At 38.8% G+C, this 23,621-nt stretch overlaps 1 protein-coding gene across 3 annotated transcripts in view; it reads right to left on the reverse strand.

The window, feature by feature from the left end:
- The window catches only part of eva1aa (eva-1 homolog A, regulator of programmed cell death a), a 49,790-nt gene that overhangs the window by 22,218 nt on the left and 3,951 nt on the right, over window positions 1–23,621 (reverse strand). The window contains exon 4 of one of the 3 annotated variants that reach the window (XM_007546642.2): window positions 15,292–15,435. In XM_007546642.2, coding sequence (XP_007546704.1) covers window positions 15,292–15,435 — 144 coding nt within the window. Of the gene's footprint in view, window positions 1–4,565; window positions 5,139–15,291; window positions 15,436–23,621 lie in introns of those variants that run through there. The other 2 variants (XM_007546649.2, XM_016669078.1) reach the window with 2 other exon arrangements.

Raw genomic sequence — 23,621 nt, forward strand, 5'->3', positions numbered from 1 at the left:
ATATGGGAAAATTAAAACCCATTTTGTCCCTATTCTCAAGAATCACTGGTAGCTAAGGGCTACGGCATTTCCGAGACAAAGCTTTCTGTCTTCGCATAGTCAGCCACAATGAACTGCTGACAATTAACCATTGATATTGTTATTTATAGTGTTATGGCCTTAAAAGAGATTGTTTTAACAGCAAAATGTCAGATTCTGTGCATTTAAGCCACACTCTTGGTGTTCCAAATTATTAATCAATCAGTCACTGAAGTAGTAAGTAACTAAATGAATAAGAAAATAGATAGATTACGAATCAATTTTTGAAAAAGTTTGATTTGTATTTCAGTCAAAACTAATAAAGACTGCTTTATTTTGAATGAACCTGGTTTTTCAACATTCACGGCTGATGCTGAACTGTAACATCGTTGTATGATTTATTTTGGTTATTTTTTAAAACAAATTTTAATATTTTCATTGTTTTTATATTTTTATCATTCCTTTTTTTTCTCAGAGGTTATTGAGTGTTAGTAGTTCAATGAGGTTGTTGAATACAGTATTTAAATGAACTCTTTGGTCAATAAATGTGTTTGTTGCAGAGTAGTCTGTATTTATTCCATGTAATATCTTTCTGTTCAAGTATATTGAAAACTTATTACTTAATTTATCATTTTAAAACCTAAACCACATCAGGCTTGTATTTAAATGAAATAACGGAGACTGAACTGTCTGGCTATTATCATCCTGATATACATGGTGCCCTGACTTGTAATTTTGATCAAAATTACTAGTTTTATTAATAATTGACCTAAGGAATCATTTATAGTTAATCATAGCCAAATCTAGACTCCTATTGTAGCACAACAACACTCTTTCACAAATGGTGTTACAAAAATAAAACACTATCCACTCATGGCAGGATGGCAAAAGATAAAAATCTGAATCTTCATATCAGCACAAGACGAAATAAACTGGGACTTGTAAATGTAACTTCAGAGCATTAAGGTGATGAATTTCTGTACTCTGTGTGGGTGAGCCTCAGTAACCTTTCACTGTCTTACCTCAGTGACTTGAATTCTACCTAAACCTGGACGACATACCCTGCAAATTTTACTGGGAGATAATTTATTGCCTACAGCAATAGAGGTCCCCATAAATCCCTTAATATGGAACCAGTCCAGGCAGTAACCCGGACATCAGAGGAAAGACAAAAGCAGAGGTGCTTTTTTTTTTTAAAGAGGACAGAAAAAGTCTCTTTGACCTAACAATTGTGGCAGAGTACAAAGAACTGGCCAAAGAGGAAAGAAATTCCAATTAAATTACCTTAAAGAGAAAAGAACCGAAGTAAGTAATGCAGCACATAAAACTTGATTGTGTGGCTCCTAGCAGCAAATATTAGATATTGTTTGACAATGGAGACATACAATAAAATAGCACATGAACTTGTAATGACCAGTCTATCTAAAAACCAACATGTAGATGCATGTTTGTGTTAAAAGAATTTTTAGCCTCTCGTAAAGGTATCCCAAAATATTTTCTTGAAAATTACAACTGAAGTGTGAAGAAAAAGGTAAGAGGAAGGATGGAAAAAGAAAACACTTCTTAAGGAGAACTGAAGCCTTGAGGAATGCATGCTGGGCTGCAAAAACAGAGAACAGAGAAGGAAAGGATAAAAACTAAATCAAGGGTAGAGGGAAAAAAAAAACAAAGGGGGTCAAAAAGGGCCTTTCTTTCTGTGAGAGAATCAGACCAACGCTCAGTACAGTGCCAGGTTATATTCAGACTAGACAGGGTAAATGAACCCACTTGATTGAAAGTAGCAAAGAAGGGTGGTAGTAGGTGCAGTAGAGACGGGGCTCCACTAAGATGAAGAGATGCTCTGACTGTGCTCCCTCTCTGCTTTTAGAACTGAGCCATTGGTCTTATCTAGAGACCAGACTCGAATCCAGATTGATTAGGGCAGCACCGTGGAACACAAAGTCACAGAGAAAGAGCTACAAAAGGTTAGACAAAGAATAACAGAAAGATAGAGAAACATGTTCCGTTTGCCTATTAATAATCATTTTCGCTGCCCTCCCAATCTCTCCCTACATCTACAAAGCGCATGCAAAGTACTAATCTGGAATAACAAACAGAGGCAAACCAACATCCTGAGTTGCTGGGCTAAATCCTGTGTCTGTGCTGTAAAACGCCTGCCTCACAAATCCTCCCCCTTCCTCTTTTGCTAACACAAACCACACACTAATTCATAAATTACAAACAAAGAGTCCCTTGTGGTTTGGGAGGGTCCAGGCCGACACTGCAAACTGGCACTAAGGGGGAACAGCCGTGCATCAATTAGAAGCAAACCTGACTGGCAGGGAGGGGTAGGTGTGGGTACATGCTTGGAGTAGCAGATTCTCATGCCTTCGCCATCTATGCACGGCTCACATTTGTTTGCAGCATGCAATAAAACAGGCAGACCATTTGGAAGCAATATAAACAACTTGCTCCAAAACTGCTAAGCAAATATTTTGTGCCCAGCCTACAACACTTCACATTTTATTGGTGGCAAGAAGAAATGCTGAATCTAAAATATTTGAGATCACCTCTGCGCATGCGAATGTCACAACTGTTTACAGATGGAGGCAAGTTCAGTATCCAGCTGACACCTGGCAATAAAATTCAGTAGCGGTGGCGCAATACTATCCAGATTGTACTAAACACAGGGGTCAATGCACTCAAAATTTTTGGAGGATAGATTAGAAATATGAGCCCGCTTTCATCTAGATCGCGTTTTTTTTTAGCCTGAACAGAAACCATCCTTATCCCTGAGAATACACATATTTCTCTGTTCTTGTAGATACCTTGAGTCACCACAAGAAGTGTCTCCTTTCTAACTCCAAAATACAAGTTTGAAACACAAATACAACACAGTATCAAGCTTAAAACATATTGGGGTCCACAACAGCAGCCCAGGCAACGCCACAACCTGGGTATCTCCTCAAGGGACACTTTTTATTTTGACAGGAAATATTGTTAGCATATAATTGTTGGATTAACTTGTGTCATGAGCCTTATAATTAATACTAAAATCTTCTGGTTGCTATCACATCATAAAGTAGTGAAAATGAGAATAGCAAACTAAATAGTGAAATAAAGAGACAAAAGTATTGATTTATGTGGTTGAAACACCGTAGGAGCAAAATGGTTGTTTGTCTTTTGGACTTAAGAGTAAGTTCAAAAGAAACCGCAACAGTCCTATGACAGCGTTATGAAGAGATATGAACCAGGATGTAGGACATGACATCACTTGCCGGTGGTCTTGCAGCAGTGCTAAAATTAGCAATACACTTAATAACTACACAGAAAATTCATACCAAGTGATACATTTTCAAATTCAGATATAATTTTGATTCATTTGCTAGACCTTGTTATACTTGAAATTGGAATTTTTAACTAAGAAACAGTTAAGACACATAAAATTTCCAATTTTGAGCCATAAAAAAATAAAGAAATAGTAACATAGGTAAGTGTTACTGCAAACCTTAAGGGCTGTAATCCTGGAATAATACTAATGTCAGTATTTTAATCAATAAATCAGTTACCTAAATACTAAATACCCCATTCCTGACATTCTTAAATAAATCAGACAAAAAAGGTGTGATTGTGTCTGAAAAACATATTAATATACATTGAACGTTTAGTACAGAAAAAAATATATATATATTTATGCTTTAAATCTTCTAATTTTAACTTCACAAACAACATGATTTTGCATTTATTTAGTTATTTAGTTATCCCCCCCCAGTTTTACATTCGGGCTTGTTTAGAAGTCACTAAAGACTCAGAAGAATTTCCACTGACAAGTTGTCTGGCCTGATGGTTTTTAACACAAAATTGATTTAGCACATCAACAAAAGTCATCAAAATTGTCAGTCTTTAAAATGATAGCTGTTTATTTCAGATTAACATCTGAAATAAGACTTTTTTTCTCTTTTTTTTTTTTTTTTTTAGAATGAAGTATTTTAATTAAGCTTCAGTCACACATTTTCAGTCAGTATGTACGGTTTTGAGCCAGCAGATTTGCTGTGAACATCTCACTGCCTCTGGTATTTTTATTCAACTCTGGACGCCACTGTTAAGAAAAACTCAAGCTGAATCAGTTCGTTCATTAGGAAAAACTGCTGATCTCCTCTAGTCACACTGAAATATGTAAACAAATAGCGTAGCTACCAATGTAACAGTGCAGTCCAGAGAGATTGTCAGTTTATGTCATGTTCATGTTTGCATGCTGGCAAGTTGTTCCTGAATCCACAGTCCACACGAGTACAAGACTTTAAGCTCGCAAATTAGCCTCTGATCATATTTCTCAGGAATAGGAAAGCACAATAGGAATAGTAAGAGACACATTCACTTCAAAATTATTTCAGCCCTCTGACACATTCTTACATTATGAAATATCCTTCAGAATCAAGCAAGTTTAAAGTCTGGAGGATAGGAAAAGTCGCGTCAATCTTTACCCCCAGCCTTCAACAACTTCAGTTCAAAAGAAGACAGAAACAGAGAAATTCAAGAGCGTGTTCAGGCAAAAGGCGAGGGGACACACTTACACACACATTGTTGAATGAAAAATCCTCCAGGGTTAACTTCTTTCTCTTTGAGCTTAGGAGACTGCCTGGCGTGTTAAAGACCACTCTTCTGCCCCGCCACGAGAGCTGCAACTATCTTGGCCGTAAAAACAAATGCTCACGTGAATAGTCCACTGCGGGTCTGAGCAGAATCAGAGAGAGTGAGCCAAAAAAGGAAACATAAGGAAGGAAGGAGGGAGGATGACAAAGAATAGCCCCTTTAAGAAGGTATGGTCCTTTATGGTGACTCCCCCTTTTTTTTAGCCAAATAAAGTACAAGGGGAGTTACCTCTTTTTTTTTTTCCTTCCTCCAAACCAGAGAATAAGAATTCTTCTCTCTTAAGCTCTGCCTTCCTTCCTACTCTCAGCGAGAGCGAAAGTTAAACCCGGCTTTACACAACTGGAATGTGACAGCAGGAGAGAGAGAGCGAGAGAGAGAGCGAGAGAGAGAGCGAGAGAGAATGAGCCGGAGAGGGAGGGACGGGCAGAGGGAGACGTGGGACATGTGTAGTGTCCACCTCCACAGCTATGTGAGTGAGCAGTCAAACAGAATTACAAAGGGGAGGGACAGAGCAAGTCGTAGAAGGCGAGGGGGCTGGTGTGAGTGTAAAATGTGAGAGAGAGAGCACAAGACAGACAGAGACAGAGACCAAAGAGAAATGTCAGAGCATAGCTCCGGGAAATGACTCGAGAATTTCATTCAACTGATCCTGGAAAATCTGGAAGCGGGATGTGAGTGAGCTGGAACATGCTGCTGGGAGCTGCATGTAATCGAAGACACACGGCAACGCCAGGATGCGAAGATGAGATATTCCAAGCACAGTACATCTAGCTTTTAGGACAAATGTATTATTAGATCTGCAGTAGGCAGACATTTGGGAGAAACATAACCACTCATTTACTCTAATGTTGAGAGGACAGTGTTTTTTTTTTTTTTCTCAATATGTCATTTGGTGCTGATCTCTGGCGTTTAGAGCCAAAGAAGCACAATGAGGCACAACAAACAATGGCTATTTAGACATAGAGTATGGTGTGGTGAGGGACTTTCAGTACACCTCCGTATGTATGAAGCACAACAACTCCACTCGCCTTTGGACAAAGCTGCACAATCCATAAATCATACTGGACATGATATCAGATGTAAAATAGTCTTTGTAAAACCATAAACAGCTCAATAGAACATCATTGTAACCTGGACAGGTCTTTCGTCTTATAATATATTCTCTAAAATGGTCTTTGGCCAATGTGGGCTTCGTCTGAACCGGCCAAACATAACATGTACTGAGAAGGCAAATCATTCCAAACGGTATTTATCCTAATCACCTGCTTTGACAAGTCAAGTGGATTGTTGCCTTAAACTGTTCAATGTCCATGTTAATATTTTTAAAGATAAAATAAGCTGCTGTATTGATGACAGAAAAGCTGAACAGTGGAGTTAATTCCTTGTGGGACTCTGAAAGAAGTTAACAAACTAAAAACTTCAAAACGCCAAAAATTCCAAACTAATTGTTCTTATTTGACTCCTACTCCCAGACAGCTCCTCTCCTCTCCTCACACACACACACACCCACACACACACCCACACACACACACACACACACAAATATTGCTCACTGTCCCATAATCCCTCTCTCTCTCTTTGCAGTGGATAAGGAGGCCCTCTTCCTCTGCAGGAAGAAAACTGAAACCAGCCACAGACTGGAAAACATTAGTCTACCCCCTCTGTCTTCTGATTCAACATTCTCCGCATATAAATGAAAACAAGAACGAGTCACAGATTGAAAAAGATGTGTGTACTATTTGGGGAAAACAACGCACAGTTGTTGAATTTGACAAATTTGGTCAATATTTGTCCAGATTTGCCTATTTTGCAGTTTGAAGAGCAGAGGCCCATTTGGCAAAAAAAAAAAAAAAGTCAATTTTTATATGTGCTGAGTAATGCATTTGCTTTTACATCCAAGCACACATGTGACTGAGTGAATGTTAACAGATTCTGTCTATTATGTTACCTGTCTAAAGAAGACAAATGGCTTACTGGGTTGAATGCAGAACATTCCTCCACTCTGGAAAGAGCTTCCTATGCACAGCGCTGGAATGGCTATTTAGACATAAGTGGCTCTGGCTCCGAGCTCAGTCTTTGGAGAACTCACCAGTTGTAACAGACATCATTGTTAACATGAAACCTGGCCTTATTTTGAGCCATAACAGAGAGGAAACTTATTGCTGAAATAATGGGATGAGCAGGAGGACAGAAGGATTTATTTTTTTTTCCTTAAAGGCTATGATGATGTTGACAGCATTATAAAGAAAAACAACAGCGGGCAGGAAGTAGAGCGAATCCACATGCAATAATTCCATTAGCATTTAGTCAGATGGAAAATGATGTGATCAATGCCACAAATAAAGACAAAGACGGCCTTGGAAGTTTTGGCAGCTTCAAAAAAGCTGGGTTATGTTTAGCAATTAAAGAGCCAGAGCTTTGCAAAACTGGTGATCGGGAATCAGCCACAAAATCTCTTGATTGGTGCAATTCTGTCAATACTATTTTTTGTTAAAAATAAATGCTCTATTTCACACATTTATTATTATTAGTAAGGGATGGAATATGCTGGGCACATAAGCTTAACTTGCTTTGCTGATGCATGTGATGGTGACTAATTTTAGACACAAAACACTGAATGAAGTTTGATTACTCAGATTAGTCAGGCACTTTGTGGTAAAGCAAAACACTTTGTTAGCATTTGAATAGACAGGAAAAACACAAAATGAATCGTCACCACCTGTTGATGATGATACATTTGGATTATTTTTGCTTAATGTCGCATGGGATATCTGCCAGGGTGAGCAAAAGGAAAGATCAGAGGTGATAAAACACCTTTTCTGCTCCATGATTCATTTATTTTTACGAAAACTTAACAGCCTCTCTCAGCTGAGATCACACTAACTAGGCATTTGGCTTAATGAGAAACATATGACTGCAATGCATTCTGTAATGTCAAGTGTGGAAACATTAAAGCCAAGGAGGACTATTATGTTTGTTGTTACTGAACTACCTTCAGTAACATCAGACATCAGTTGACTGAATATGCTGGCAAAGCATAAATCTTACAAATCAGTAAAACACAGAAACTCACCTGATGTTCCTCAACCTTATCCACAGATTGTACTGATAGCTTTATTTTTCTTTTTCTTTTCTTTTTTAATTTTTGCTGGACAGCAAGCAGACTGTTAAAATTGTGCTAATATAGCTAGCATCTTCGGTAAAGATATTCAGTTCAAATTTTGGGAATCAATTCAATGGACCATAAAGGACGAACAGAATCAGTTTCCATTCATATCAAACCAATAGAAATCAATCGTATGGACAAACTTAAATTTGACTCTATTCCGATTCAATCTCAATCATAACACTCAGATTGAGTATTACAACTCAATCTCAATTAACTCAATTAATACTGTCAAATTAAGTTTTAAAAGGTTATGTACATAAAGAAGCCCTGCTAACACAATATTTTAAAGTCACTTAAAATATATTTTTGTTCTGTTTGCTTTCATCATTAAAATGTTTTTTTTTCTTGAGTATGTTTATTCATTGCAAGAAATAAACTCCCATACAAAGAAAGCAATGCATTGAATAATCTGTGCCACAGTGATTGTCAACCCTGACAATCCACAAAATACACATCACTAAACATATTTCTAATTTTTATTTTAATTTTATAATATGATCCAAGTGTCTTTAAACATTGAATTATAAATCCATGTTTCCCTCTAGATATAGAGTAAATATTTTTCAACACTCTTCAAAATGGGTAAGACAAATTAACTTGCCAGCATATGGGGTTAGAGTGCGGGTTTTTGATGTCTTCAATGTTTTTAATGTTTTCATCTTTACTTTTAATCTATTTATGTAAAAGTGGTGAGTGATTGAGGGTCATTGCGCGCAAAGAAATACCCTGTAAATTCTAGACTCTAACATGTAAAAATAGAGCACAAAATTCCGTGTATACTAGGACGGCGAAATCCTAGCGCAAAAATTCGAGTGATAGGTGGACGGAGCCTGGTGCTGGAAGGTTGGAGACCTTGTCCTGTTAGGCGACGGGGCCTGGATAATACCCGTGCTAAACGGATGGCGGAGTCCGGCGAAGACAGGTGCTTAAATTCCATAACAAAAGTATGTTTTTATCTTTTATTTATTTTTTTTTAATCTTTTTTTTTTCCCAAAATCTCTTCCTCTTTCTTACTGTTTATTCAAAGCCACATGCTGTTTTTATTTTGTTTTTTGATGATGTGAAGCCCCTTGAAATGCCTTGCTGCTGAAATGTGCTATAAAACTGGATTGATTTGATTGATTGATATAGTGCAGGTGTGTATTGATCTTCATAAGTGCTGATCTAATTACAAGAAAACATCCGCATACTAAAACTTTCCTGTATCTGCTGTACAGACAGACAAATATTTGCTGGATTTGAAACAATTAGAAATTGGAGGACTCATGTTTATTATGCCGCCACGTGACAGGAGAGGGGGAAAAAAAACTCTCTCAATTTCTGTCGAGTAAGCTTTGTGTTACGAGAACGGATAGAATTCGCGGGGATTCTGCGGCTTCCACATTGAGATAGACTGTTTTCAACATCTTGGCAATTTTTCTTTGCCCAAAACGTGACTAACAAACTAATGATGCAAGAACATTTTTCAGTCACCTGAGTCTTGAGTCGAGTTATCATGTGCTAGGCCGGGTTCAACATGCAAGTCTGGCCACCCCAGTTCCATTTGGAACATAAAAAACTGATAAAAAAACCCCAAAAAAAACACGCTAAACAGGTTTTAGAGATTAGAGATAAAGAACGGAAAGTCCTCTTTTGACTGATAACTGTGTAAAACGCTGTGTCACATACACAGATGTGTGTGCAGCCATGTGTGTAAAATGGTAGATACCTGAAAAAAAGAAGAAGAAGAAAAAAGCACATGGTTCAGTGAACACGCTATAAAACACGTGTGTTTTGGGGTTTACGTTGACCAAAAATCCAGCTATAGAACGAGCTATGAGAGAGAATGATGAGTCCCAGCAGCAGCCACTGTCTGCCTGGCTGGGCAGCAGCTTCATACAACTGAGCCAAAATAAACATCTTTCCCCACAGTCTCCTCTGCTGACATGAAATGAATGTGCGCGAGTAGGCGGAGTATTATTGTTCATGGGTGCCTGTGTCTATGTGTCTTGGCCCACTTCTGCAAAACCATTTGTGACTATCCAAAACCGCAAGTGTCTGAGTTACATCTTTATCTTCCTTCTTTCCCCAGTTACATATAAGTCATCCCCCAAAGCAGCCATATCTAAAGAACCACAGGCTCCAACACCGGGTTTGTCTTCCGCTTCAAAACACTGGCAGTGAACTCGAGGGTCCATCATTCTGCCACTCACTAAATTTTCTTCACAGACAAAAGGAACAGTTGCACAACAAATACTAAAATTACGAAGGAGAAACGTAATTTAATTTACGTTGGCAAAATATGTTGTTGGGGTTTTTAAAATTAGCTCAAGACCCGTGAAGAACCAGACACAAGACCAATGAGGTTTTTATGCCTTCCTTTGCAAAGGGAGAGATCTACAACCTCTAACCCGCTCGGGACCAAAGATTGGTGAGCTCTGCTCAACTCTGCTTGGATTTGGCTTTTATTATGATGACCTTCTTCAGCAGAACAATGCTGAGATAACGAAACAGATGGACCCCTTGAGTAGGAAATTACGTTCTAGATAGAGAAAGAACCTTAAAGAATAACTGGTCAGAGCCAGTTAGGTAACTGAACACATTTAGATAAAACACTCAAATAAAATGATAAAGCAATGATTAGTTTTACCTAACATACGTAGCTAACTTTCGCATGCTCTAACTAAAAAGTTCTTGTTTTTGCCTTTCTTAGATTAATTCTGTGATACTGATATTTGGACCCTACAGAAATATTTATTTATTTATTTATTTTATTTTTTTTCAAATACATTTACACAATTGGTTCCTGCTGTGTATTAGGAAGAATCCAAAGTGGCTTACTTTACAAACACACCACTTTATACTGTAGCCAAGACAACACAAAACAAAACAAAGTTTGTAGATTGCTGATGATCATATGTTAAGGATGATAAGTGTTGATGTGGTTCTCCCAATAACGACAATGAGTTTAAAAATAATAACGATATGAAGTCTTATTGGGGTTTGAAGAGTTGAGGATGAAAAACATGCATCGTGGCGGCTGGCCAGGTGGTGAGCTGGACATGTCTGTTCTGGACAACTGGAGTAAATCTGCCACTGTATGAAGGATTTTATCAAACAACTCCTGCCTTTTTCCTGTGTATTTTCATCCCCTGGATTATTTACAACCAGCAGGTATGCAGCATGTACATCTGTAAATAAATCAAGGCTGCATTTTTATTTATTTATTTTGCTTTTGACAAGCACCACAGTCACCTTGTCTACCATGTAATACATCTGGAAAAGCTACCGTTCAACCTTCTTCGCAGAGGATAAAACATAGACGCTGCTGCATGATCTACTCAACTTCTCATGAGTAAAACATCTGACAGTAATGCTTAACATCACCTTGACAAGCTGTTGCTTTCCAAATATCATAGAGGTATACTTTCTTGCTATCTGACAAGCATAGCAATAAAAAAAAAGATTATTAAAATATGTGCAGACATAAAAACACAGGCATTTTATATGTTTTTGCACTTTTGCCCAATTTTATTTGTTTTGTATTTAAAGAAATATGTTTGATATAAAGGTTAAGGCTTTTTTTAAATATATAAATGGTACAGACCTACAAAGTTTAAAATGACTCAGTGTTAAATCTTTAAGAAAAAAAAAATAAAACAAAACAAAAAAAAAAAACATGGTGAATCACAGCATTTCTGCCCCAAGATCTGTAGAAACCAGATTAACATTAGAAAGTTATGATTGAAAGCTCTAAAGAGACCCTAACTATTAGGTAAGATTTTTCTGTTTTATATAGTTCAACAGAAATGTGGTAAAGGGATTTCTTGCATGCTAAAGTGGAAGCAGTAGTAAAGGCTTTATGTATGAGTACATACATTATGCTTAAATTACACTTGGCATTTGTTTGTGATCTTCTTTCCATTCGGAGGTTACAAACTCAAGGCTGGAAATTGGTGGGCAATGTAGCAAAAATTCCAAGAAAACCAACAGAACACTACAATGAATTTATTTCCTTTTTTGCAACTGAATCAGTTTATTTCAGCTTTCTTTGACTCTCCTCAACACAGGCTGTGACGGTTTTGATCTATTATCCCACATAGAGCAGATCAGATGTAAAACCTAGGAGAGTTTGGAAAAGCCTCTCCTTCATTTTGATATAAGTTCCAAGGCTTTAATGCTTCTTACGGGAGGAAAGAAGAAAATGTCTTTGGGATTGATTCAGAAACATGAAGGAGGGATTTTTTTTTGTTTGCTTTGGGTTCATATGATTAGAATGACTGTTCATAGATCATGTTTAGTTAACTTCAGTTTCAATTTATAGCGACTTTATGTAGAACAGAGTAGCCGTTGGGCTTCCCTACATGTGGCGGGAATGTCATAAAATACAAAGTTATAAATACAAAGTTATTTCATGGAGGTCTTCAAATAAATAAATGACAATGCAGCGCAAAGAGATTTACCAGTCCATGAATACATTTTTCACATGTCATTACAAATAGAACCACAAAATTAAATGGATTCCTTTTTGGTTTTATGTTATAGTTTAACATGTTTAATTCTCAGAGGGAAAATCATATATGGTTTTTAACCAGAACTGAGGTTTTGGCTGACATGCAAAAAGCTCTGCGTGTGGGAGAACACTAACGCTACAAAAAAAGAAAAATGTGAAAAAAGGTTCAAGTAGAGATAAACATCTCATTAATATGACCCAAAATATACATTTTACATTGAGCATAAATGCTCTGGCAGGTCCTTACATGTAAATCTTTATTTTGTTATATTGTATGTTCCGTTCGTTAAAAAAAATAATTAAAACATTATTTACTCGTTTGTTTTACAAACAGCAACTTGAATTAGGGGTCAGATTGGGTTGAATTTACCACAATGCTTTAAAAAATTTTTTTCTAAGAATAGAAATATGTCATAGTGACAAAAAAGGCTTTCAATACAGGTCAACCTTTCAATATATCTAAACATAAGCAAAACGAAACGCCAAAAGGTCGCTTTGTGAAAAACAAATGCTCCATAGAAGACCCATTTATCCGTCTCAGGTAGCTACACTGGAAGCAAATATTTACTTTGTGAACAATTGTTAGAGTTAAATATTTCTTTTCAAACCTAGTCTCACCAATTATATGGCGTTACGTTTGTTCTACTCATAGATACATGTAGCGGTTCTGGGACAGACAAGTCACAGGGGCTTCCTCCTGAGGGAGAAAATGTAAATGAAGCCTGGCAGCGGCGGCTGTGGAGTGTGTGTATTCTGCAGGGAGACCGACGGAGAGTTCCAGGTCATTTGCATCTGTGTTATTTCTAAGCAGCGAGTCCATCCCTTGAGCTAAGGGAAGAAGAAGCTGTGAAGCTCCATAAATCACAGGTAGGCCGGGCCTGATAAAGAGTCTTCGTCATAAATCAAAATAGTACTTGCACGAATTCCCTAATTGAAATACAGCACCTTGCAAGGGTATTTACACACCTTGAATTTTTCAGATATTACCTCGTCACAACTGCAGGGTTCAATGCAATTGAGAGGATCTATATCTGATAGATAAACCAACACAAATTACCCTCTGATTGTGACCAGAAAGCCAAAACATTAGATAAAATCTTCTGGAGCATTACTGTTCCAACTTTGCAGATCTGATGACTGGGAGTTTTGTACAATACCTCAAACTCAGTCAGACTGGATGGAGAGCATCTGTGAACATCAATTTTCCAGTCTTGACACAGATTCTCAATTATATTAAGATCTGGACTTTTAATGGGACTTCCTTTATAATGCAATTTGTTCACCATTTTTCCTAACAAATCATTGAGCCCTTCATGGAACAGCTCAAATAAAAACATGCAGCCAACTTCAAACTATTATAAGGCAGTTGGCTGCACAGGATTTTATTTACAGGTATTTGAGTAAAAGCAATTTATGTCACTCTCTTCATATAAATTTTCTTTTATAAACTGAAAAACATATCCTTTTAATATGATTTCGCAAATTTTCACAAGATAAAAACTTTAAACGTTCAGGGCTATAAATATTTATGCAGAACTCTTAAACGCAAAATTCCCTGTTTAGATCATTGAGGCTACTAGAAAATGATCAACTTCATTCACATCTCCCAAGGAACAAGACGGAAAGACAGAAACATGAATGCAAATTGTTGCAAACCAGGGGTGGACTGCCAGTCTCCATGCGCTGCCCCTACACTCAACCACCAATGAAAGAGGATCCCCCTTAATTACCACGTTGCCTGAGCCCAGAGCCACCAGTGACTTCATATACATGGTGGATCTACTCACATTCAAACATCTCCCTCTTCAACCGCAAACCCCCCAGCCTCCCCTCAACAAGCTGCACATTTACAGACGCGACAATCCTAACCGCTGGAAAGATAGCGAGCTAACATCCCGTATCCTTCCCCTTTCTGCCCCGTCTATAAGGCTTTTACACAGGCACTCATTTAGAAACTGCAGCACCGGGGCTTTTGAGGATGACTGTTGAGTTATCAGCAACGGATAAGGGAGGTCAGACAGAGATTCGGGCCAAATGACTGCGTAAACACAGCTGAACAGTCTGTGTATTTTTGTCTGCAGTGGGAGGCTGTCATCGAGACAAAGGCTGCATGGATTTCTTGAATGATTGTTGATGGTGTTTAGTGATTAGTGACGAATGGGAGGGGGGTCTTGAAAACCAGACAGCACACCAGAATCTAGCAGCAGAACTCTGGGATGCAAGATGACCACATCGAACTGATTGAGAACGCAGGAGAAAATGCAATCCGCACAGATAAACTTGCAAACCAAATGAGTGCATGAAAGGCTCTCTCTCAAGCCCAGAGGGAACAGTTTAAGATGAAATAAACTGCAGTCCTTAAAATTAGAACTCAAAAATGCCACTGACATGCCAAGCCTTGGAGCTGGATTCATCTAATTTGGGGTTTCTGAGGCTAATGTTCTTGTGGATTTGAAAAGCTCCACGTCACGGCGCTCACTGATCGATTCATGGTGCTGGAGGCGCCTCTGGGAGTGTGTGAGTGTGTGTGTGTGTGTGTGTGTGTGTACGCGTGACCTTTTGAGCATACCACCAAACGTGTGGTTAATGAATTACATTCTTGACAGTTCAGGATTAACCTGAGGGTAGAGAACAGATAGAAGTCGGAACTGCTTATCTATTTATCTCGTCCACAGATGTAAAGCTAAAACAGGAGTAAGGAGGAAAGGAAAACTCAGAGGGAAAAAAAAAATGTCTCAATCACAAAGAAAGAAAGGAATAAAGAAAGAAAGAAAGGAAGAAAGAAAACTGTTTTCTTTGAAAAGCCATATGTAGTTTGAATTGTTGTGTTTCAAAAGCTGTGGCCTTTTATTTTGGGGTGTACTTTAGAGGCAAAGAAGAAAAAAGAAAGTCTAACAGAAACATGCACATTTTATAAGTGAGCAAGTATTACCCCCTGGTGGCAGGAACATAAAATGGGATGAGTGTTGTCTGGGCTCACCACATGTATAGATGACATTGAGGTACTTCTTGGTGCCGGCGTAGCACGGATCTCCAAATTCTTTGGTGGAGGCCTGGACCCGACAGCTCTTCTTTCCCTGGCAGCGGGCTGTAAGGACCTGGAGGGCCGTGGCTGCCTGGCAGTCTGGGGGAGAAAAAGGAAAGAATGTTTGTTTTTAAGCCAACCAGCCTGTTCAAAACGAGCGAAATTAGTTACTCCCATTCATGGAAGAACAATTATAAACAAGAGTTTACATAATTAGATAGAAAAGATCTGATTGCTTTCTCCACAAGACCAAAGTAACCAAACTGACATTCAGCACAAATGGGTACCTATAGAGCCTGAAAGCAATGACCATATATTCTTAAAATAAATAAATAAATAAATAAATAAATAAATAAACTGTAATTATTCCATGTTATGACACTATAATTTTGTTGCTCAAGTTCTGACTAAACTTAACACAAAAGGTTAGAACAAATTATTAGGAACTGGGTTTTATGAGCTGCAGCTTTTGAAGATCAGTGTATTTCTACTTTTTTTTTTTTACATTTTCAAAAGGAATTATCTTTTCATTCTCTGTAAACCAATAAAATCACCTCCATTTTTATACGTAAAAGAAAAAAATAATTTTTAAAGTCAAACTCACATATAGATTTAGTAAATGCAGAAATATATATATTTTGGTTATCTTTAAAGCTACATGATTCAAATTCGTCTTCAATTAAATTTTGACATAAATCTTAGCAAAAATAAGAAGAGATAGGAGAACCAAATCATCAGCTTGATGTGTATCAGATAGAAAGATAAATGTAATCAAATAAAAGTAAGTGAAATTCTTCACTTATAACAAATTTCAGTCGCATTCAAAGTTGCAAACTCCTACTTCATATTCAGTTGTTACAATAAGAGAACAGGAAAAAAAGAAAACAGTCACTCTCCTTCAGTATTCATGTTTCTACTAGTGCACTAACTAGTACGTCAACCGCAGCAGCTCTAGGTGTAAACAAACACACTCAAACCCTCTCCTCATTCAGCTCAGCTCGCGGCACTACATCGATCTGTGTGTGTGTCCACATCAGAAAGCTTCCAGGAGCCCTAAATTGTCCAAAGGACACATGATCCAGCATCTGTGTGTGTTCGTGTGGGGAGACGAGGCAAAGGAATGGACGGACGGGTCTCTCATACATCATCACTAAGCACCTGCCATCTCCTCGTGAACCTCTCATCTGCAGCTCTCATCAACGGGGGAAGCGTGACTGCACAGATTAAGTCGACGTGAGCTTGAAAGGCGTTCACCCTGAAGCCGGCTAACTGTCCGTTTATCTAGCACAATGCTAGATAAATGAACAACCAATTGTGATTTACTGAAGCACCCCCAGTGGATTATTATTTTTTTTTGTGTGTGTGTGTGCTTCATTTCTTAATACAAACGGCGACAAAATAGCACAAAAGCGCGTCAGAACAGATAAAGTCAGAACAAACTCCTGCTGTGTGTCTAATGGGAGCGTGAATGGTTCCTGGTTTCGCATGGATGCCTCTCGGGCCTCTGTGGTTCACCTAAACCCCTTAAAACAACAGGAGGAAACGAGCCTTTGAAAGTGGACACTTGGCTGTCTCACTGTCTCCCCTGGTGGGCCTTAAATAGAGGATGGGAAAAAAAAAAGCCAAAGGTAAAGAGAAAAGGCTGGTTAAAACTCGGCTCACACGTCAACAGGCCGCAACAAATTACGGCGAAGGTCAGAGGTCAAATGTCACAGTCAGGAAGACCGCGAGGGCAATCTAGTAGATATGTATAGTGTCAATATAGGGAATTAAAAAAAAAAAAACTGCCTTTAACTATGCCATCCTGATTTATGACCAAGAAAAAGAACAATTTAAACCACATTAGTGGAAGCTAGAATTGTGTGTAATAAACTAATGTAATAACAAGTCATAATTTGTGCATTAAGGTAAGCAAGATGGCACCCTGTGGGAACCAGTAAGAAGATCCAGAAACAAGCTGTTCACCTCAGAGGTTACACAGTTCCCTCTGTCACCTCAAACACACAGACTCACACAGACTCACATGCTCATTTGCATTACAATGAATAAAGACGTCTGAATCACTGCTGGAAGACAAGAAATGGGGAAACATCAATGCAAATTTAAATTTAACAGCTGCCCTAAGCTGTTTTGAAGATTTTAGTTTCGTAAATTATCGTCTTTCTCTCTCTCTCTCTCTTTCTCTCTCTCTCTCTCTCTCATTATTGAGGGATTTAGAAAATCTAAATCATTTAAGTAATTCTAACTGACCTAAAACGTGAGAAGCTTAACTTCTTCTGTGGACAGCGAGGGAAAAAAAAAAAGGTGCATGTGTCTTTTAACTCTTTTCTACGACCCACTCAATTGGCAGCAAACATTTCTTCGCAGAGTAACACATTTAGTGAAAATGACAGCTCACTTCACTGCCTCACTGCTGGTGACATTCTAAAACTTTTAGATTACCTCGATGAGTGTAACTATTCAGGGAAGAGATTGACAGTACACGAGCAAGAACACAGCTTCAGAATCAGTGAATAAGTGCGGTTTTGACCTCTGACAGACTAATGCATGGCTAGTTGATAAAGCTTTTGATACGGGTGGCAAGAACAAATCGTAAGAAACCCTCCATTAACCTTTTTGAGATCTGGAGAAGGCGCACTTCAACTGGAGCCTCAGTTGGGGAATGAGGCTCCAAAGCTGACCTTTGTGGAAATAGGTGATACATTGCCAGAGCCGACCCTAAAGCATTTCCAAATGGTTGCCACAGGACATCCAAGGATGTCTTGAACATGCATGAAAAAGTCAAAGCAACACTGCAGGTATGTTTTTGACGAGGAAATTACATTATGAAATAATATAAAGCTAAAAGAAAAGTTGATTGTGCATAATATTCCGCCCTTTTAAAATGATTTTGTTGAACCATAATTCAAAAACAATGTCTGAGTTTCACTGGTTAATTTTAAGTAAGTTTTTGTTTATCACTTTTGTTCATTGCAAGTATTTCATCGTGGGCTTTTCGGTCGTCGAAGGAGGCTTGCTAACGATTTTGTCCGTGTGTGTAGTTCCAATCGCTCTGATTTCTGACAGGGTGCACTGCTCTCTAACACCTTAAGACAAAATTAGGGAAATGACAAGACCTGAACCTTATAATTCAAGATTTCTCTGCAGGTGATCATGCATATGTAAAGACACAATGTTTATGCTGCGTTTTTTTTTTTTTTTTTTTTTGTCCAGCTTTAATAAACATGTCTACGGTGACCCGCTGTTTTAATCAAAAGCAGCAGGTCATTCATTTTCCTCCAAAAGGGCTTGTTTAAGCTGGTATGCTACATTGAAAACATCCTCCCTGATGAGAGAGTTCCCCCTGACTGACAGCTCCCCATTAGCTGAAGCTTTGATTCTCTTCCTGGTGATTAGTGAGGCACAGGGCTCACCGAACACCGGCGGGTCTGCGGGGTTCAGAAAATGACGAAGACGTTGAGGTGCAGGAGGTTCAGAGAAACACATGCGTGCTTTGTCTTCTACCACAGTCGCACACACACACACACACACACACACACGCACACGCACACACACACACGCACACGCACAGAGTGATTAGTTTAAAAGGGTCTGTCCTGCAGGCTCTCATTAGTGGTATTAACATAGATTGACAAGGATACAGCATTATGCAGTCTCTTTTTATACACACACACAAACACAAGAAGGCATGTAAAGAAAAAAAAAAGAACTAGTGGCCTCTAACCTTTACCCTTAACAATTTCCCAAGATTGTGCTACCACCATTTTATCCTCAAAACAAAATAAGGACAGGACCATTGTACAGGCAAAGAAGGTCAAAAGCCAAGACAGGCAGAGGAGTTTCCAGGCAAAACACACCCATTTACACCCACATACTTTCAAATCAAGCAAGAGTCACATGCGAAACAATATTTTTTTCTGATTGCATCTACTAATAGAGTGAAATAACAAATCAGCTACAGCTCCATTTTATGTCCTCCCAAAGTTTCTGTTGCTACGACACCCTGTATCAGTAGTATCACAGTTTGCACCTTTAGCCATGTCCCACATCAAATGGAAACTTTTACCTTCCCACCTCATGTTACAAGTATCAATGCTGGATTGTGTACAAGCTTCCCCCACCTTCTTCTTGTTTTAACATGCTCCCATCTTTTCACATGATAACACACCAGAACAATAACATATCAAATACAACCTTGTGCCTACTGACGCTTAACGTTGCTTTCGCTTTGGAAAGGTATATACTGGTATATTTGTTTTTAGGATGGCCGTGAGTTAAACCTGCTTTCTGTTCAATAAAAAAAAAAAAGACCTCTTAACTGATACGGTGAGGAAACAGATATACAAACAGACACGCTCATATCAGTATATCCGCAGCAACTTCCAAAACACCCCTGTTTTTTCCACCTACACACACACCTTTCCTGGAATTTAAAAACAATGGCCGGAGAAGCCCGTCATACATCCCCGTCTCCTCTTTCACTCTGACTCACCTGCTTTCCACTACACACAGTGCTGCTTGAAAGGGAGGCTCAAAGTGAGCATTTGTGAAAATGCCTCAAACAAGCTAACAAATGGACATGAACTAACCACCTCGTTTAGTAGAAATGGTTGTAGTTGTGGTCCAGACTGAGAAAAGTGTCAAAAGCGTTCCTTAGAGATCTTGGTCCATATCGACATGATCATTTCATGCATTTTCTGCATATTTGCTTACTTCATGTCCATGATATAAATATCCTCTTCCACCACATCTCAAACTTGCTCAACTGGGTTCAGAACTGGAAACTGTGGAAAACACTGGAGTACAGTCAACTCATTGTCCAGTTCCACTAACTGGCTTGAGATGATTTGTGGGACAAGTTTCATTAACCTGCTGGGTGCATCTATCAGGAGATAGGTGCATTGTGATTCTAAAGAAATGAACATAATCATCAGCAGTACTCAGTTAGGCATGGGGGTTTAAGGCTAGGCGGAACCGCTGGTACAACCCCTGGCTCCGCCCCTGAGTACACCCACTCATGTCCATAAGCGATGGAAAAGAAAAACAGCCACACAGTGTGACGGGCTTATAGTATATGAAAAAGTTTGAATCATCAACAACTAAAATTATCCCCTAGATGTTCTTCATTTTCTTTTTATTGTTAGAAATAAAGTAATATGACCACAGATCTCACTTTCAAATTTCCACCAAATTCGCCTTTAAGAATTCTTTTCATCTTAAAAGTAACTGCGCTTTGCCTGAGAGAGCAATAAGCCTGGGTTTAAGTATTTTAAATATTTTCTTTGAAGCAGCCACTCAAAAGTGAAAGCAAAATGGTCTCCCCAAAGAGAGGGGGAAAAAATGTCTGAAATCCTGCATGCCAGGCATGGGGGCCTATTTAGATGTCAAGAGGTGTGTGTGATGTTAATGTTGCAGATGAGAGAGCAGAGCTGAGGCAAGCCCCTTTACTTTGAGGATTCTCCTTCACCACCAAAGGTTGCCAGTCGCTCCCTCACTCCCCCCAAAAACCAAGAAAAAAAGATGGGATCAAAGAGGCTTTAGTTATGTGCGCATGTTTCATGTACCTGCTTGCGTCTTTATCTTTTACATTTTTCAGGGCTCTAGATTTAACAAGCGGCCAGATGTATGATCTAAAAAGCAGTAAATTGCAGTCAATGTGCACACTTCAAGCACAGTGCCTTGCAAAAGTATTCACACTCCTTTGAACTTTTCCACGTTTTGTCGTGTGGGTGGAGGTGGAATAAATTGTCAGCAGGACCACTATTAGTCACGCATTCACAAATCAAGAATAAAGCAGGGTGAAAACTGGCGGTGGTAACATCATGTGACAGGGAGCTGGTCAGTGTTCATGGGAAGACGGACGGCGGACAATGCAGCCTGTAGTTTACTTGATCAAACGGAATAACGACCCAAAACATCCAAACAGAGCAAGAATAAAAGGTACCCTTGTCACAGTTCACACCTGATTCAAGATGAGAATCTGTGAATCACTTTCTACGTCTCCATGCATAATAAACAGCACACCTGGGCAGGTGCAGATATGGTGTGAACTCACCTCAGGCAACATTAAACTTACTAGGTCCATGTATTTTGGGAGACTGTCCTAAGCTCTGCTGTTGGCACACACATTTAAAAATTACTGTGGGTACAAAACAAACTTATGAAATCATTTAGAGTTACAAGAGGCACCATGCCACTTTGTGATCTAGAAAGAATTAATACTGCGTAACTAGGCTGTCACTTGAGGCAGCCTTATTTCCTGTTCCAGGTGACATGGCAGCCACATCAAAGGCAGAGATGACAGGGGAAATCCCATTACAGTACCACAAGTCTTTTTGAAACAGCCTCGGGAGATGGTTATGGATGGCTTGATTTCACAAGCACACACACACACACACACATAAACACACACACACGCACAGTGACTCAGTGTTAGAGAGAAAGACCTTGGTTTTCCTCTGCTCTATTGTGATTGGATTTTTCAGTGTTGGGAGCTACTGTATTTGGGTCTGAACTTGAAACCAAATCCTGAGGCGCCTAAAGTCGCCTGCTACCTGTTGCACATTTTCGGTCCACCTGTGCGAGGACCCCTTCAACGCAGCTATCAGTGCTCATGTATATACAAAAGGACATAGATACATGTAGACATTCCCACACAAAGCTGTTCTGTACATTTGTCTATGATGACTCGGTGAATGACGCCATTGTCAGGCTGTCAACGCTGAGCTGAGACCTTTGTCAGAAACTCATTATGTTAACCCCTACATCTAAAAATGGCCCCCAGCTTTCAGATCAAGGGAGATGTAGAAAAACAGGTGCATCCACACTAAAATCCTCTGTCATTATTTCCTCCAGTGCAATGACAAAAATAAAGGTGGAGCAAAGTAAATTAGCTAGTTAGCAATGAGACTTTGGGCCAATGCCACAGTAGCTGCACTAATACTCAGAGTAGGTCCCAGCTTCGAGTCATTAACATTCCTCTATAACAAGGACAAGTGTACATCTGAACATCCCAAGTGCTCAGATGCGCACATCCACTGCACAGTCTTGCATGTACGGGAATTCAATATGTCCCCTTTTCTACAGGCCAGAATGTGCACTTTGGATGACATTTGATCTGCATTCCACCCCAGTCCTCTGGCAGTGTTTGCATGTTTGACTGCGTCTTTCGTCATTCGCCCTGAGAGATGTTTTTTTTTTATTTATTTATCTGAAAACGCTTTCAAAACAAGTGTATAAAATGCAAGGTGGTATATTGTGTCAAAAGTTATTTTTAATCACCCAGAAATTGCAGGGCAGGTATAAACAGGTTTAAATAGCTGGTGCAGGATGTTTCCTCAAGATCATTTGAAGCTAGTGGCATCATAGGAAATTATGAGGCCTTAAGAAACCACAAGAACCCCGTTCAGGAAATATCTTCTTAGTTGAAAGAAGTTAATGAAGGGAATATTCAACAGGCACTTTGTTTTGTAGTTAAAAGAAGTTCAAGTTCTGACATGTTAAATTCATTGAAATCATTGGATTTTCCATTTAGGAATGATGTCTTGTACTTTTGTTTTACACAAGGCTGCCAAAGGATGCTATTGGCAATTCCCAAAACAGTAATTGTAAGAGTAAAAAGAAAACATGTATGACAAAATAAGCTGGGCAGTTAAGGAGATTGAAGGACATAGGTCCGATAGTATTCACAGCTCGTCTCTTCATGTGTTTATTTCTCCCATGATCTCAAATTAACCCAAAAGTGTTGTTGTGAAGAAAGAGGGTCACCACTAAACTCTACTAAACTGTACAAATACTGCATAAATGTTGCACTTTTATGTTAATATAAATTAAGACTGGTTTAGTCTTACAGTAGCGAAACTTAATTTTAAAACTCTATAGGACTAGTTGAGAACACAGCAGCAAGAATCTTCCTCCAGATGGGTTTGGTTTATTTTCTTCCTGTTTGCTCTAGGTTCTAGTTTTTCTAGGTTTTCAATAGAGACAAGCATGACCTTTCATGATAGATGGAAGGGTAACAGACATCTTGCTAATGAGATGAAGTTTCATGACCAATTTCACTGAGAACATCAACACATATTGGCCAGTAAAATGAATGGTTAGCGACAACGACCTGCGGTGGTGTCGTTGTGAGTCTTTAACATCACCACTGATAAATTTTGACCCACAATCCTCTGCGAAAAATGACGAAACCTTTTACAAATGAGAGCATTTTGGAGGGAAACTGCATAATGCTAAAATGATGTTCCAATACTATGCTATCAAAGAAGAAGAAGAAGAAAAAA

This window comes from Poecilia formosa, unplaced genomic scaffold (assembly GCF_000485575.1).
Source record: "Poecilia formosa unplaced genomic scaffold, Poecilia_formosa-5.1.2 Scaffold1, whole genome shotgun sequence".
NCBI lineage: Eukaryota > Metazoa > Chordata > Actinopteri > Cyprinodontiformes > Poeciliidae > Poecilia > Poecilia formosa.